The 17,841-nt window shown below is 48.0% G+C and overlaps 1 protein-coding gene across 2 annotated transcripts in view; it reads left to right on the top strand.

Annotated features, from left to right (window-relative positions):
* Positions 1–17,570, top strand: part of C2CD4C (C2 calcium dependent domain containing 4C) — a 30,235-nt gene extending 12,665 nt beyond the window's left edge. Inside the window, exon 2 of one of the 2 annotated variants that reach the window (XM_081959620.1) lies at positions 14,844–17,570. In XM_081959620.1, the coding sequence (XP_081815746.1) occupies positions 14,844–16,167 (1,324 nt within the window). In that variant the 3' untranslated portion in view covers positions 16,168–17,570. Of the gene's footprint in view, positions 1–14,813 lie in introns of both variants that reach the window. The other variant, XM_081959619.1, reaches the window with a different exon arrangement.
* Positions 17,571–17,841: the final 271 nt, after the last annotated feature.

The raw sequence follows: 17,841 nt of genomic DNA, 5'->3' as shown, positions 1-17,841 counted from the left end.
GACCTGCGGCTGCTTTTATTCGAGTTGGATTAAGTCTTAATGCTGATTAGGGTTTATTTTTGGTGGACGTATTTTGTGATCTGTTAAGTTAGATCAGGGGTGCCCAACCTTGGCAGCTTTGAGACTTACGGACTCCAACTCCCAGAGTTCCCCAGCCAGCTCCTAAGGCTCATAACTTGGCAGTTTTGAGTCTTGTGGACTTCAACTCCCAGAATTCCCCAGACAGCATGTTCAGGTGACCCTGAAGGCAGAGATAAACCTCCAAGTGGCCTCAGCGACTCTCGGAAAGTGTACTAACCCACCAGCTGTCTGAAAATAAACCCGTCCATCCTTCACCATTCAGTCAGAACCGATGAAGCTTCTGGGAGGAGAAGCGAAATGTCTTCGAGAAAAAAACCCAAAGAAAATCCAGGTGCCTTTTGAAAAAATCGCCTTTGGGACAACTCTGACCTAGATAACTGAGAATCTCCACAGACATCCTGCTAATTGCTTGTTTGGTACTCAACACACAAGCTACAACTTGTTGGTGTTGTCTGCCTCGGGACTCACTATATTATTCCTTTAGAGAAAATTTTCTTTGGTACTTGATCACACCTCCTGGAACCAATTAACAAGGAGTACCAAAGAACCACTGTACAGCTAGTCTGTATCCTCGATTTACAACCAAAATTGAGCCCAAAATTTCTCTTGTTAAGCGAGACATTTGTGAAGTGAATTTTGCTCCGTGTTAAGTGGATCACTGCCCTTATTAAGTGAGGAACACGGTTGTTAAGGGACTCTGGCTTCCTCGCTTTTTGGAAAGTCGCAAAACGGGATTACTTGACCCCCCCCCCCGGGACACTGCGACCGTCATAAATACGAACCGGTTGCCAAGTGTCTGAATTTTGGTTATGTGTCCATGGGGATGGTGCAATGGTCATAAGTGGGGGGAAACGGTCACAAGTCACATTTTAGTGCTGTTGTAACTTTGAACGTTGTAACTTGGAATGAACTGCTTTAAGTCAAGGAGTACCCGTATTCTGCTAGTTCTGAGTTCGATCCTAGGTAGAGGCAGATCTTTCTCTGGGTACAATAGGAATATATCTGCTGGAAAAAAACTCTGCATTGGTGACAGGAAGGGCATCCGGCCAGTAAATACTCAGCTCCGTTCACTTTCCCAGATTCCACCCCACAAGGGATTATGGAATCCTTGAAAGAGGATGATGATGAATAACTATTCTGCTAGAGAAGAAAATTCTGTGCCCGAAGAGTAACAACCGCTCACCTGGAATATCCAACTCCAGCTGCAAACGGAAAGGTTAGGGAGCTTTCGGAGGGCAGAGGGGAATCCTCAGCGTCCCTATGAAAATTTGCATTGAAATGTCACTGAATGCCATGTTCTAGGAAGCAGGTCCCTTTCAAATTTGGATGGCACTACCAGCAAGTTCTCAAATCTTTGCAAAAAGCAGCCCATAGGAAAAGGAAAGCAAAGCACCTACCTGGCTCATTCCTGGAGAAAAATCAACAACATTGTCATAGTAACAGAATAACAGAGTTGGGAGGGACCTTGGAGGTCTTTTAGTCTGACCCCCTGCTCAAGCGGGAGACCCTGTTTGCACCATTTCAGACAAGTGTACGTCCAGTCTCTTCTTAAAAACTTCCAATGTTGGAGCATTCATAACTCCCAGAGGCAATCTGTTCCACGGATCAATTGCTCTCACTGTCAGGAAATTTCTCCTTAGTTCTAGGTTGCTTCCCTCCTTGATTCGTTTCTACCCATTGCTTCTTATCTTGCCTTCTGGTGGTTTGGAGAACAGGTTGACCCCTTCTTCTTTGGGGCAGACTTTCAAATATTGGGTGACTTCTATCATGTCACCCCTCGTTCTTCTTTTCCCTACCCTACCCTAAACATACCCAGTTCCTTCAACCATTCTTCGTATGTTTTAACCGCCAGGCTTTTAATCAAGACGATTAGGGGATGGGAGGCTAAAACGTATGAAGAATAGTTACAAGAACTGGGCATGGCTGGTCTAGTGAAGAGAAGGGCCAGGGGAGGCATAATAGCAGTCTTCCAATATTTGAGGGGCTGCCACAGAGAGGAGAGATGGGGGGGTCAAGCTATTTTTCCAAAGCATCCAAAGGAATAATGGAATAATGGATGGCAACTGATCAAGGAGAGACATTCAAACTGGAAATAAGAGTCAGAACAATCAACCCAAGGAACAGAAGTTTCCTTCAGAAGTTGTGGGAGCTTCATCTCTGGAAGCTTTCAAGAAGAGACTGGACTGCCGTCTGTCAGAAATGGTGTAGGGTCTCCTGCTTGAGCAGAGGGCTGGACTAGATGACCTACAAGGTCCCTCTCAACTCTGTTATTCGGTCCTGTTCATCTTTGTTGGCTCTTCTCTGCAATCTTTCCAACATCATTTTTTTATAATGTGGTGAATCAAAACTGGATGCAATATTCCAGATGTGGCCTTACTTGGTTCTTACAATTGTGTTGGTCTTCCCCAAAAAATCCCTTTGTGGCATCTTCTGTTTGCTGCCAGATAAATCTCCTTTGGAATCCAACCCTACTTAGCCCCTCTACAAGGGATTCTATCCCGCGCCCCCCGCACACCCCAAACACAAAAATATTTATTTTCTCTCCTGAGCTGGTGTTGCTGGATGGGCACAGCTGCTTTAGGTCAGTTTGGCTGTACATTTGACAAATACAAATAGCTTATATGGGCAGCATCGATTTTCCGCCCCCTCTCTGAGAGACAAGGAAGGTGGGAAGGCTTAGAAATGGCTTAGTCATAGGTAAGGGAGAAGTTTTGGCAAAGACAAAGAACTCTCTCTCTGGATCCAGCTGAGTATGGAGCATCTAAGCTCAGGGAATGTGATTTACCGCATAACAGAGCTGGAAGGGACCTTGGAGGTCTTCTAGTCCAGTGGTCACCAAGAAAATGTTGGTGGTCTGAAGAAAAAATATTTGCATTTTTTTATATTGCACTAAATCAGGGCTCCTCAAACTACGGCCCCTGGGCAGGATACGTGCAATGAACACTTGTGTTGCTGCAGAGAGTCTCCCCCTTTGGGGTCTTTTGTACGGGTCGGAGGGGGGCAGAAATTCCGACTTGGGGTCTGCTTTAGCCTCCTGGTGGGGGGCTTTGGGCGAAGGCTGGAGGGAAGCGCCGATGGTGGCGAAGAGCGAGGGCTTCGTTCCAGTGGGACTGCATCATGGCCTGGAACTGGCTGACCATCTCAGCCCGCTGAGCCTCCAGGTGCCGTTACCTGGCCTTGCACTCCCGCAGGTCTTCCCTCTGCTTGGAAAGCCTATGCTCCTAGTCCTCAGTGAGGTACTTCTGCTGAGCCTCCTTCTCGGACAGATCCAATTTGAGCTGAGCTGTTTTGCCAATTCTTTCTCCTGGGGGCTGCTTAGCTCCAGCAACTGCTTCCTGTTGGGTCCCTAAGGAGCCCAGGCGGGCAGGCATGGAGGGGCTGGGAGAGGAGGGATGAGTGTTCCTATATCCCAGGGGCTGCCCCGAAGAAGAGGGAGTCAAGCTATTCTCCAAAGCACCTGAGGGTAGAACAAGAAGCAATGGGTGGAAACTAATCAAGGAGAGAAGCAACCTAGAACTGAGGAGAAACTTCCTGGCAGTGAGAACAATTAATCAGTGGAACAGAATTTGCCTCCAGAAGTTGTGAATGCCCCAACACTGGAAGTCTTTAAGAAGATGTTGGATAGCCATTTGTCTGAAACGGTATAGGGTTTCCTGCCTAGGCAGGGGGTTGGACTAGAAGACCTCCAAGGTCCCTTCCAACTCTGCTATTCTATTCCCATTTCCATTCCTAGTCCCATTCTATTCTATTCTAAAGGCTGGCATGGCCCCCCTTGATGTAAGTGACATCGAGTTGGCCATGCCCACCCAGTCACATGACCACCTAGCCACGCTCACCCATCCGGTCATTAGGCAGATCGTATTAGTGGTCCGCAGGATTTAAAATTATGAATTTGGCGGTCCCTGAGGTCCGAAAGGTTGGTGACCCCTGTTCTAGGTCAACCCTTTGCCCAAGCAAGAAATCCTACCATGCCAGACAATTGGCTATCCAACATCTTCCTTGAGAACCTCCAGTATTGAAGCCTGGTCATTTGTTCTCATTATCAGGAAATTTCATAATCCACGGTTGGATCTTTCTTGAATAAGCTTCCACTTCTTCCTTCTTATCCCGGATAGCTTGTCCTCCTCTTCTCTGTGGCAGCCCCTCAAATATTGGAAGACTGTTATCCTATCACCCCTCGTCCTTCTCTTGGTTAGATTAGACACGATACCCGATTTCTGGAACCATTCATCGAGCCCTCTAATCATCTTTGTTGCTCTTCTCTGCACTCTTTTTTTTTTGGGGGGGGGAGGGTGTCTTAGCCTCTCTTTTTGGTATCGTGTTAACTAGGGACTCTAAAACAGCCCCTTTTTTGGCTTGCGTGCCAGAAGTGGGGGGAGTGCAGGGGGGGGGTCATGCACGGGCATACCACACCCATAATGCAATGTACGACACCCATCCCCAGCATGCATATGTGCATGACAGGTGCCCCCCACCCCCCATTTTTCGCATGCTTTTTTCGCCCTCCCCGGGCTCCAGAGGCTTTATAGGAGCCTGGGGAGGGCAAAATCATCCTTCCCCAGCACAAAAAGCCGGCCCTACGGGCAAACCGGAAGTTCAAGAACAGACTTCCGGTTTGCTCGTAAGGCCGGTTTAAGCCCTCGGAGCCTTCAGGGGCCTTCCGGAGGCTTCCCTGAAGGCTCCGGAGGACGAAAAACGGCCCTAAGGACAAACCAGAAGTCCTATAAAGCCTCTGGATCCTGGGGAGGGCGATAAATGGCTTTAAAAAAGGTTGAACTCAGCTGCCAGGGCAACACCTCGGGGCCTCTGACAAACGGCTCCTTGTGCCACCTGTGGCACGCGTGCCATAGGTTCGCCATCCCGGCTCTAAAACTAGTGCCCAACCATTTGGGCATCAGTTCCATGGAGAAAGGTTATTCTGTAGGCTGGAGGGGTTTGATTTTGCGTGCTGTCTGTATCCCATGGATGGGGCTTTGCTTGTTTACGCAGCCTGGCTGCTGGCATGCTGTGAACCGGTGCTGGTTGACAGACGGGGGGGGGGGGGGTTGGGGATCCTTGCCGTAGAAAGGCGCTCACAGGGACTGAATGTGGATAATTACAAAGGCACACCTGGAATCCTGCGTCCAGTTTTGGTCACCAGGATACGAAAAGGATGCTGAGACTGTAGAAAGAGCGAAGAGAAGAGCAACAAAGATGATTCAACCGGAGGCCAAAACAAATGAAGAACGGTTGCAGGAACTGGGTATATTTAGCTTAAGAGAAAGAAGGACTAAGGGAGACATGATAGCAGTCTTCCAATATCTCAGGGGTTGCCACAAAGAAGAGGGAGTCAAACTATTCTCCAAGGCACCTGAGGGCAGAACAAGAAACAATGGGTGGAAACTAATCAAGGAGAGAAGCAAGTTAGAACTAAGGAGAAATTTCCTGACAGATAGAACAATTAACCAGTGGAACAACTTGCCTTTAGAAGCCGTGAGAGCTGCATCACTGGAGATTTTTAAGAAGAGGTTGAACAGCCATTTGTCTGGAATGGCGTAGGGCAGTGTTAGCGAACTGTTTTGGCACCGAGTACCAAAATGGGAGTGCCCCTAGGGGAGGGGGAGTGCCGTAAACTGGAAGAACAGCTCCCCTGTGTGCACAAGTGGGCGCGCTGGAAACCGGAATAGCAATTCCCCGGGACTCGTTCGTACGCGGGGAAGCTGAGCGCCTGGTTTCCAGCATGCGCATGTCACCTGCTGTTTCCAGTTTGCGGCGCTCATGTGTGCGCAAAGGCCACCTGGCTGGAAGAGCCGGAACCTGGAAGAACAATGGGCGATGGTTGGCGTGCCCAGAGAGATGGCTCTGCGTGCCACTTTCGGCACGTGTGCCATACGTTTGCCATCCCTGGCATAGGGTCTCCTGCTTGAGCAGGGGTTGGACTAGAAGGTCTCTAAGGTCCCTTCCAACTCTGGTCTTCTGTTCTGATGAAAGACTGTTTTAAACAGGGACTTGTCGGGTAAGCATAAGAAATTTGAATAATTTTTGACTCATACGATCTGATCTTTTCCGGCTCTTGCCTCGTCTGGCTTTCGAATCGCTACCTACGTCAATAAAAAAAAAATTGGGAAGACATAATTAAGGGCCCTAAGGTGATCTAGAACCGTGTTCCTAATACACAGCGTTTGCCATCGCATGAAGAGTTTGGCTACATTATGCCTATAACACGGACTCAGGCAAGAGGATAATTTTACATAACTGGAATAAAACTTACCCATGTGGATACAAGGAACAGATCCAAGATACGAGTCTCTTAATTATTTCTGAAAAGTGTCTGTTTTCCAAAAATGAGAAGCTGAAGCAGCGTGTTTCTACGTAGGTAAGATTTAATTTTCCACTACTCTGTACATACTCTATAGAGATCCCTTTCCTCTCTTAATTAGCTTTCTTTTTGCTTTCTTGTCATATCCCTCTAATAGATAACTTTCCTTCTTAACTGCGCAGCATAATCACTCTGTTTTATTTTATTTTTATTTTCCCTGTTGGTAGTCTAGGTTTGTTTTTTTTTGGGGGGGGGGTGTTGTTTTGTTTTTTGTTTTGCATTTTGCTGTTTAATAACAACAACCACAAGGCTGTGTTTATGAGAAAGACCAATTGCTAGCCCATCTGAGAGCTTCGTTAGAGGATTCGTGCAACAGGCTGGAAGGCAGTGTTGGTCTCAACTTCGACAACTTGAAGATGCTTTCAATTCCCAGGATTCTCCAGCCAGCCGTCTGAGAATTGAATTCCAACTGTCTTTGAGCTGTCCAGGTTGAGAAACTTTGGGTTAAGGCAAGGAGGAAGAATTTGACAAGCAGGAAGGATTCCTCTTAAACACTTCTACTGATTATTTTGCTTCCTCCCTCCCTCCCTTCCTTCCTTCTTTTCCTTCCTTCCTGCCTCCCTCCCATTTCCTCCCTCCCTCTCTCCTTTCTTTCTTCCTCCCTCCCTGCCTCCTTCCTTCCCTTCCTCTCTTTCATTTCCTCCCTCCCACTTCCTTCGATTCTTCCTACCTTCTTCCCTCCCTCCCACTTTCCTCCTCCCTCTCTCCCTTATTTTCCTTCCTTCCTTCCTGCCTCCCTCTCATTTCTTGCCTTCCTCTCTCCTTTTTTCTTCCTCCCTCCCTCCCTCCCCCTCCCTCCTTCCCTCCCTTTCATTTCCTCCCTCCCTCTTTCTTCCTTTCTTCCATCCTGCTTCCCTCCCTCCAACTTCCCTCCTCCCTCTCTTCTTCCTCCCTTCTTTTCCTCCATTCCTTCCTCCCTCCCATTTCCTTCCTTCCTCTCTCCTTTCTTTCTCTCTCCCTCCTTTTTCATACCCCCTCCCACCTTCCCTTCCTCCCTCTCTTTCATTCCCTCCTCTTCCTTCCTTTATTCTTCCCTCCCTCCCACTTCCTTCCTCCCTCCTTCCCACTCCCTCCCTCCTTTCCTTCCTCTCTCCCTCCCATTTCCCCTCTCCCTCCCTTCTTCTAACACCTTTCCTCTCTGAAATTACATTCTTAGTTGCTTTCTGGAGTCTTTTAATTACAATTTTCTTAGTCTTTTGTCCTCCTTGGAACTTTCTTTGTGTTGAGGTTACCGACCCATGTCTCTGATGCCTTCTTGCCTCCAAAGGCCTAGAGAGCATTATCCTATCTCATCTTCCCTTTGTCTTCTCATTGTCTTCACCAGCTATTTTGATGAGGATTTGGAGGGCACGTTCCAGTACCCTCATCATTGCTGGTTCTGTCCCCAACTATTGTCCCCAATATTGTTGGTGTAGATCAGTGTTGCTCCACTGCAACAACTTGAAGGTGTGTGGACTTCAACTCCCAGAATTCCTCAGCCAGCGTGGGAATTGAAGTCCATGTATATTAAACTTGCTGAGGTTGACACACATTGGTCTAGGTCAGGGGTCAGCAACCTGCAGCTCTGGAGCCGCTTGTGGCTCTTTCATCCCTCTGCTGCGGCTTTTTGTCACCAGTTAGCTCCATAATTGATAGGGCTTTCGGTTAAAACAGGTAGAGGAAAAAGGATGCCGTGTTAGGAGGAGACTTTATGGTGGGGGAACGAGACTTCCGGTTGGCTCCAGAATTGAATGGGAGGGGGGGGCTTCTTTGTGGCTCCTTGAGTGTTTCAGTTTGCTGACCCCTGGTCTATGGTCAAGGGGTGAAATGCTACCAGTTCAGGCCGGTTCGCCCGAACCGGTAGTAAAAAATGCTACTGGATCGCAGAACCGATAGCAAAAAAAGGCTTTAAAAAGTTTTTTTAAAAAGGTGTGACGGTCGCACGGTGTGTGTGTGGCCGTTTTTGCTCCCAGCAGGCTTCCCTTAAGCCTGCTAGGTCAAAAATGGGGAGTGGGGGGTGCTGAGAAAGAAAGAAAGGGAGAAAGAAAGAAGAAAGAAAGAAAAAAGAAAGAAAGAAAGAAGAAAGAGAAAGAAAGAAAGAAGAAAGAAGAAACAAAGAAAGAAAGAAAGAGAAAGAAAGAAAAAAGAAGGGAAGGGAGGGAAAAAGGAGAAGAAGACTACAAACCTGGCATTCGTCGCAGCTTCAGAGGATAATCCAGGGCTGGAAGGGGCCTGGAGGTCATCTAGTCCAACCCTGCTCCAGCAGGACATGGTTAAAGTGAGTTTCAGTCTTTTGATCCCCCAGTTACATGACCACATAGTCACAAGACCCCACCAAGCTACGCCCACAGAACTGGTAGTAAAAAAAAATAGATTTCACCACTGGTCTAGGAGGTTATGGGCTAGGCCCGTGATGGCGAACCTATGGCAAACAGATGGCACGCAGAGTCCTCTCTCTGGGCACGCTAGCTGTCATTCCAGCCCATCACCACTGCACATGTGCGCACGCCTCCTGCCAGCCAGCTGGTCTTCGAGTCTCTGCCACGCATGCGCAGGAATGGGGTGCATGCGGGGGATGTAAAGGAGCATGGGCGGGGCAAATGGAGGGGGGCTCGGATTGCATTTTGGGTTTTTGTGTGTGTCATGTGCTTTGGGCATTCACCACCCTTGATTGGGTCACATCTTGTTGGCCTTCTCACTCTTTTGCAGTGTTGATGGTAGATGTTTCCCCCCCCCCCAGGAAGATTCTCCTTATATAATGAGAGTCCCCCAAGAATCACTTCTCAGATCCTATGTTTTTCTCCCCTCAAGTGCCCTGATTCACTGTAGGATCTGACAATCACATTGTCTTACCGGCGATGCTCCCATCTACCAATCTTTGGAGGTAGTTGGTCAATCATAGCAGAAGCTCTTATTAGCGTAACCTGTGGGGAATCTTGCTCTGATTTTTGTGCATTATGGTGTGAAACTTTCGTTGCCTCCTTTTTCAGCTTTTATATCATCACCAGGATCTAAAAATAAAAATAAAAAGATATTGAGACTCTAGAAAGAGTGCAGAGGAGAGCGATGGAGATGATTAGGGGACTCAAGAATAAAACATATGAAGAACGGCTGCAGCAGGGGTGGGTTCCTGCCAGTTCTAGCCTCTTCTATAGAAGAGGTTCCACAAATCTACAGTGCCGTTTAGAACCGGTTCCAGCTCTCTCCCCCCGCCCGTCTGCATATCATCAAGATGAAGAGCAAGAGGAGGAATTCTGGGAGTTGAAGTCCACAAGTCTTAAAGCTGTCAAGTTTGAACACCCCTGGGGTTTTTTTTCTAAAGGTTTAGGGGTGCAAGGGTCTTGTAACTTGACAGCTTGAAGATTTGCGTGCTTTAAATGCCAGTTTCTGAGCCAACATGACTGGAGGAGGAAGTCACTTTTATTTAGTATCCTATTATGATTTACGTTGATTGCATATTTAGTATCCGGTGAGTTCTAGTCTTGCGTTAGGCATGAAAACCAGCTGGGTAAGTTTGGACCAAACACCAGGAGACTGGGAGTTCTAATCCCACCTTAGCAATGAAAGTCAGCTGGGTGAGTTTGGGCCAATCACCAGGAGACTGTGAGTTCTATTCCCGCCTTAGACATGAAGGCCAGCTGGGTGACTTTGGCCCAGTCAGCCCAACTCACCTCACAGAGGTGTTGTGAGGAAAATAGGAGGACGAAGATGTGTTGAATGCGCTCACTGCCTCGATTTATTTGTAAAAATAATAAAGACGAGATACAAATCTCTCTATATAAAAGCGAAATGCCACTCACGCCACATCACAAAATCTCCAGAATTGTAAAGCCTACACACTTGAAATTTGGTACATAGGTTCTTCTTGGCTTTTAGGTGCTCACTAAGAACGGATTTTTGGAAATGACTATCAGATCATTAGCATTTCTTATGTAGCGGGGGAGGGGGATAAAAGGAGGGTTTAGGGGGAAGGGGAGGAGACAGAGGGAGTGCAGGGGAAGGAAGGAGGGGCTTGGCTGGGGGGGGAAAAAGAAAGAAAAAGCGGGAAGCCAGCGGTGAGAGGAGGTGAGACCTGAGGAAAAAGAGGGATAAGGGAATAGGAGAGCAGAGGCTTCTGTGGGCCAAGCCTGTGGCAAACTTGAGGGAGAGGGGGAGAGGAGAGGCTCTGTGGGGCAAGCCTGAGGGAGAGGAAAGGAGAGGATTCTGTGGGACAAGCCTGAGGGAGAGAAGGGGAGAGGAGAGGATTCTGTGTGGCAAACGTGAGGGAAAGGGGGAGAGGAGAGGCTCTGTGGGGCAAACCTGAGGGAGAGTGGGAGAGGAGAGGCCTCTGTGGGGCAAGCCTGAGGGAAACTAGAGGATTCTGTGGGGCAAGCCTGAGGGAGAGAAGGGGAGAGGAGAGGATTTTGTGTTGCAAACCTGAGGGAGAAGGGGAGAGGAGAGGCCTCTGTGGTGCAAGCCTGAGGGAGAGGAAAGGAGAGAATTCTGTGGGGCAAGCCTGAGGGAGAGAAGGGGAGAGGAGAGGATTTTGTGTTGCAAACCTGAGGGAGAAAGGGAGAGGAGAGGCCTCTGTGGTGCAAGCCTGAGGGAGAGGAAAGGAGAGAATTCTGTGGGGCAAGCCTGAGGGAGAGAAGGGGAGAGGATAGGAGAGGCTTCTATGGGGCAAGCCTGAGGGAGAGGAAAGGAGAGGATTCTGTGGGGCAAGCCTGAGGGAGAGGAAAGGAGAGGAGGGGCCGATCATAACTACTCATTAATTTTCAAGCTGTAAGTGTCGATTTATCAAGCCCGATCACATAGTTTAGTAGCGGAGCACGGGTATTCAGCTAGTAAATAAATACATTCTTAAGGTAATATAATCCATTTTGGGGGAATTGGCCCAACACTCTAAACCACGATCAAACTAGATTTGCCAAAGATGTAAAGGTACTTGAAAAAACATAGCTCAATCATAGCCCAACTGACTACGTTGTATAAGCCTGAGGTTGTCCCTGCTCTGATTAACATGTGTTGGGTGAACCTGCCAGGGAAACGCTGCGTTTATTTCCAAACATTGCTGAAGCAACATCTGAGTTTCCGCTCATGTGCCTGAGAGTGAAGTGTGGAGCCATCAAAAGGCCTGCTGTTTTTTTTTTTTTCAACTGGTGTTTTGCCTCCAGTAGTACAGCATTTGCATGTCAGTTTGGCTGTGTTCAACACTTAGTATCATATGCTCTGTTATGTAATTTGGGGAGACTTACATCATGCGCAGACAGAAGCTCTGTTCTAACCGAGGCTTCGCAAGAGCATGAAACAAACTCCTTGTCCAGACAAAAAAACCTTTTATTATTTGATTGTGAATTCTGCTCATTCACATCCAGCAAAGTCTTTCAAGGGAGGATTTGCAGTCACAGACCTTATTTGGCTTGGAGAGCTGCCAGGCCAGATATCTTCAAAACTTGGCCAGGAGTCTGGGAGAGTCAGGAACCAATTAAGCGAACTAATTGTCTCCTGCAAACTCCACTCCCCTTTCGCTCCTCTTTTATTTCCTCTGGGAGGGGCCATTCACCGTCCACCTGTGGCCTTACTCCCAAGTCGACCCCTGTTCTTTAGCTGTTCCCTTCTTCTGGCCACTCTGCGCATGCTCATACTGGGAACAGGCTCCAGCTGTTCGTCTGCCTAACTGATGTCCGACTCCAAAGGCAGCTGATAACTGTCAAATGGCCCTGGCCCCCCCTCTGCCTCCAACACAGAGCCCTCATCAGAGCCTTCCCCAGACTCCAGGACTGGCCCATCTTCCTCCCCAACCTCCTCACTCTCCGAATCTGTTCCGCTGGCCGCTGGCGGGCCACAACAGGCTCCTGTATCATTAAAGGATGAGAGGTTTAGCTTTAGAGCCAATGCCAAGCGGCCTTTTTGGAATTCACATAGAATCACAAGAGCTGGAGGTGTGCTTTGGAGATCATCTAGTCCAACCCCCTGTCCTCATACCATCCTGGATTGTCCGATCTTTTCTGGAAAACCCTGCAGGGATGGACCATCTACAAGTCTGAGCTTAACACAAGTAGTCCTCAACGTATGACCACAGTTAAGCCCAAAAGCTATGCTGCTAAGCGAGAAAACGGTTAAGTGAGTTGATGCCCCGTTTCCCGACTTTTCTTGCCGCCTTTGTTCAATGAATCACTGCCGCTGTTAAGTTGGTAACACGGTTGTTAAGTGAACCTGGCTTCCCTGCTGACTTTGCTTGTCAGAAGGTCGTAAAAGAGGATCGCATGACCCTCCCAGGACAGTGCAACTGTCATAAATGTGGGTCAGTTGCCAAGCATCCGAATTTTGACCCTGGGGATGCTGCAAGTGTGAAAAACAGACGTCCAGTCAATTTTCAGTGCCGTTATAACTTTGAACGGGTCACTAAGTGAAGTCAAGGATTGCTTCCAATTATTTCCAAGTTGATCTGACAAGCTTCCACCCATTGCTTCTCATCCTGTCCTCAGGTGCTATGGAGCATAAAACGACCCTCTCTTCTCTGTGGCAGCCTTTCAAGTGCAGGTAGTCCTCAACTTACGACCAAAATGAAACCGGCCAACCATGGTCATAATTCAAGGCAGCCGTAAAAATGGATTGGTCACATCCTCAATCTGATTTTATGACCTTCTTTGTGGCCGCCGTTAAGTGAATCACTGCTGTTGCGAATCCCTGATCGTTAAGGGGATGCCTCAGTCATTACGCAAACCAGTGGTTCATAATGGTCGTGTTTTTGCTGGTTTTCGGCAAAACTGTCATAAAATGTATGAAACCTGACCATGGGGTGCTAAAGGTCTATGTGGCCGTGTTGCCGAACCCCCAGAGTTTGATCACATGACCTCTAGAGGCCCCCACTGTTAGAACTCTGAATCTAGGTTGTAAGTAGCCCCAAAGTAGGTCTGTCGTAACTTTGAATGGACACTAAGCGGCCAGTCGTAAGTAGAGGACTATCTCTATGGGGAGTTCCATGACTTACAACCCTTCGTTTAATTGTTCAAAATGACAATGGTGCTGAAAAGAGTGACTCACGACCGTTTTTCACACTTATGACCGTTGCAGCATTCCTATGGTCACCAGATCAAAATTCAGATGCTTGGCAACTGGTTCATATTTATGACGCTGGTCGCATTGTCCTGGGGTCATGCGATCCCCTTTTTGTGATCTTCTGACCAGTAGAGTCAACGGGGAAACCAGATTCGCTTAACAACTATATAATACAATACAATAGCAGAGTTGGAAGGGACCTTGGAGGTCTTCTAGTCCAACCCCCTGCCTAGGCAGGAAACCCTATACCGTTTCAGACAAATAGCTATCCAACATCTTCTTAAAGACTTCCAGTGTTGGGGCATTCACAACTTCTGGAGACAACTTCTGTTCCACTGATTAATTGTTCTAACTGTCAGGAAGTTTCTCCTCAGTTCTAGGTTGCTTCTCTCCTTGATTAGTTTCCACCCATTGCTTCTTGTTCTACCCTCAGGTGCTTTGGAGAACTTCTGGAGGCAACTTCTGTTCCACTGATTTATTGTTCTAACTGTCAGGAAGTTTCTCCTCAGTTCTTAGTTGAACTGTGTTACTTACTTAACAACTGCAGTGATTCACTTAACAACTGCAGCAAGAAAGGTTGTAAAATGGGCCAAAACTCACTTAACAAATGTCTCACTTGGCAATCTACACTTTGGGCTCAATTGTGGTCCTAGGTTGAGGACATGCCAGCCCTCATTGTGGTATCATCATACGTCACCGTGGTGGCACAGCGGTAAGAATGCAATATTGCAGGCAAACTCTGTTCACTGCCAGGTGTTTGATCCTGAGCAGCTCAAGGTTGACTCAGCCTTCCATCTTTCTGAGGTCGGTAAAATGACTCAGCTTGCAATATGCTGACTCTGTAAACCGCTTAGAGAGGGCTGTAAGGCGGTATATAAGTCTAAGGGCTATTGCAATGTAGGAGATGAGCAGGCTGAGCCCAAAGGAGGAGTCAAATGTGTCATCAGTCATGAGTCCCTTCATGCCTCCAAGAAATCTAAGTCCAGCCCACATCAAATGCCTTCCTAATTCCCACGCATTTCCCTTGACCTTTAGTAGGTCAGATTTTTATAGAAAGCTTAAGCGTACAATAAATCTTTATACTCATTTGAACTGCCTGAATCTCCTGATTTCCCTGGTGCCTGATATGCTTATGAAGAAGTAAGTTTTAAAAAGCTATGGCCCTGAAATTTTCTCTTCCTCTTGGAAGAGAAATTTCAAAAACCGATGCTCTTTTCCTCCATTGGAATCTATAATGAAAAAGAAAAGGAGATTATTTCTCTGCTCAGCAGTAGCTAATTTGCAAATTAAAAGACCATTCTGTACCAGTGGTAGGGTAAGAAACTCACTATGATTTTTGTCTTTTATCTTCCAGCCATTTGCAGTTGTCCTCCTGAACCAGTAGAAGAAAAAGACTCAGAATGTGGCTTTTAGAGAAAATCCGGGGCTCAGTGGACAATAGCGGTTCTCGTGGCAACGACTCGGCAGACAAGCAGTCCAAAGGACCCTTGTACAGCAATGTCCTGACGCCGGATAAAATCCCGGATTTTTTCATTCCACCCAAGTTGCCGACGGTGTCTCCTGAGGGAGAGGAAGGGAACACCAAACCCAACCTGGGCACTTCGGCCTCCGAGCAGAATTTATCTGCCCGCAAAACCCCGCGCAGCCCTCGCTTGCCGGTGAAGGCCATCTCGGAGAGCAAGAATCTTTTAAAAGCCGCCAGCCGCCACATCATCCAGATCGAGAGCGCAGATGAGTGTATGTCTGAGGAGGACTACAGTACCAACGCAGACCCACAGTCCCAGACGGCCATGTCGCTGCCGTATGTCCCCAAAGCACAGACCTCGTATGGCTTCGCGACACTGATGGAGAGTCCTCACACGCGCCGTAAGGAATCTCTTTTCCATAGCGAGCACACTAGCCTGTGCCAATCCCAGTCCTCCTCGCCCAGTTCTCAACGGAAGTCCACCTCAGGAGGGAGCAAGACCAATGGAGAGAGCGCCCACCTGAACCCCTCGGACATCAGTATGTCCCTCATGAATCCCTACCGCTACTTCAGTGGAGGAGAGAGCGACACCTGTTCCTCCGCGGAGTCCTCTCCCTTCGGCTCCCCGCTGCTGTCGAGGTCAGTGTCCCTCCTCAAGATCTTCAGCCAGGAGAGTCAATCCAAGGTCATCAAACTCAAACACTCGGTGGCTCGCAACAGTTCCCTGTCCACCGACGACAGCTCGGCCGACACCAGTCCCAGCTCCCAACGCCGAATGCGCTGTGCGACCCCTCCAACTGGGGGAGCCACCGGCGGGGTGCAACCACAGCCCCTTACCCCCGCAGACTCCCAAGACAGATTTCACAAGGAACACCTGCTCAGTTTTAGCAAAGGAGGCACCATCCGCTTGGTGGTCCAGTACAACCCGTCCAACGCCAGGCTGCGGGTGCGCGTGGTGGCTGCCGAAGACCTCTACGACAAGCACTGTGATGTCAGGAGCATCAACTGTTGCGTGACTCTCTATTTAAACCCCGGCAAGCTGCAGAAGCAACGGAGCACGATCCTCAAGAATAGCCGCAATCCCATCTTCAACGAAGATTTCTTTTTCGACGGGCTGGGCCTCAGCAACATGAGGAAAATGTCTCTCAAGGTCAAAGTGGTTAACAAAGGCAGCAGTCTCAAACGGGATACTCTGATGGGCGAGAAGGAACTGCCCCTCACTTCCTTGCTCCCCTTTTTATAAGGCCTCCCCTCTCCTGTATCTGTGGCCTGCCGCTAATCCCAGTCGGCTTCTTTCCTGTTCTGCAAACTGGGAGGGGTTGGAGGTGTGGTCTGCTCGCGCAGATTCCTCCAAGGTCAGTCAGCATTTCTGTAAAATGGGTGTTGCATGTTTGGGGTCCACAAAGGGGGCATCCCAGCATTTTTGCATGAAACCTCAGTAGCTTGCTGCGTGACCCTATTTTCTTAGAAGGTCTGGATATTCTTTGTCTCTTTGGGTCAAGGTGTGTCCCTTGGTCACTGGGAGCCCATCTTCTTTCACGGTTACCGTGTTGGAGGTAGAGCGGAAGAGGGCCTGGGAATGTGACAGGAAGCAAGAAGGTTCCTTCCAGTGGGTTTTCCCTCCGCGTAGGAGGCGGCTGCATGAACAAACCAGGTTTCCACCCTGTGTTTTCGAGCCTCTTCCTCACAAATGCATACTGAGAATCTGAGAAATGTATCCCTTTAAGATGCATGCTGGTTGCATTCCATTCCGTCGGGTCGTTGAGCAAGGGCCAATCAGTTGGAAGGTGATCTAAACAGCCCGCTTGGCTTCTCAAAAGGGACGTGATCACTTTCTTCGGATCATCCAGGAAACCCGTTTGCTCCCCCAAATGGGTGCAAATTCCAATTTCTGATTTGGGAGCTGGGGTCAACATGTGCTTTCTGAAGGAAGTGGACGAGGAGAATGAGCTGGGCCAAGAAGAGCTTCTGAAAGCCAACTAGTGATCCAGCAATTGCCCCAAAAGGCTGTTTTGCAAGACTTGGGGGATTGGACAGAGACCCTGCCTCCCTGCTCTGCTGGACTTCAGGGGAAATGGCAGAAATCGGAGCGATGTCCGATATGAACTTTCAACCCGGAGGCAAAAAACTGGACTTATGGACATTGCGCTGTCTGGACAGTAGATCGAAATGAAAGAAAACATGCAGAGAGAGAACAAGGGAAAGAGGAAAATATGGAGAGGGGGCCGTGATTATTTTTTTAATGTTTTGATAATCCCGGCCTGAGAGACCATCCTCAATAATAATACTAAATAATGATAATTTTAAAAGTGGGCTGGGTGATACTCACGGAATTGCCTTATCCTGCACTATTCTGCTTTTTTGGAGTCTTCGGTGATCACTCCCAGCCTTAAGAGTCTTTCAATCTGCACTTCAGATGGCTTGAACTCATCTGAAGATAAAACTCAGATGGATCTGAGGAAATAGTCCTGATTGAGAAGCCCAACCCTCCATTCAAACAAGAGGAGGGAAGGAATCAGTGTTAACCTCTACAGCAGTGTTTTTCAAACTTGACAGCTTGAAGTTGCTTCAACACCCAGAATTCCCCCAGCCGGCATGTTTTAAGATGGCTGGACTTCAATTCCCAGCATTCCCCCAGCCAGCATGTTTTAATAATAATAATAATAATAATAATAATAATAATAATAATAATAATAATAATAATAATAAAATTTTATTTGTTAGCCGTACCCTCTCCCGAAGGACTCGGGGCGGCGTACAATAAAAAACATATAAAATACAAATATGGACAATACATACACAAAATAGACATATACGTGGAGGAGGTAGACAGATGGATGGAAACAATTAAAATCACAGTTTAAAATCCCCTAAATAAAATCACAAAATTAAAAAACCCGCCAGGAGCGATATCATC

This window comes from Natrix helvetica (genome assembly GCF_964273705.1).
Source record: "Natrix helvetica genome assembly, chromosome: 1".
Classification (NCBI taxonomy): domain Eukaryota; kingdom Metazoa; phylum Chordata; class Lepidosauria; order Squamata; family Natricidae; genus Natrix; species Natrix helvetica.
The sequence above is the reverse complement of the archived record's forward strand: the minus strand, read 5'-3'. Positions and strand labels throughout refer to the sequence as shown.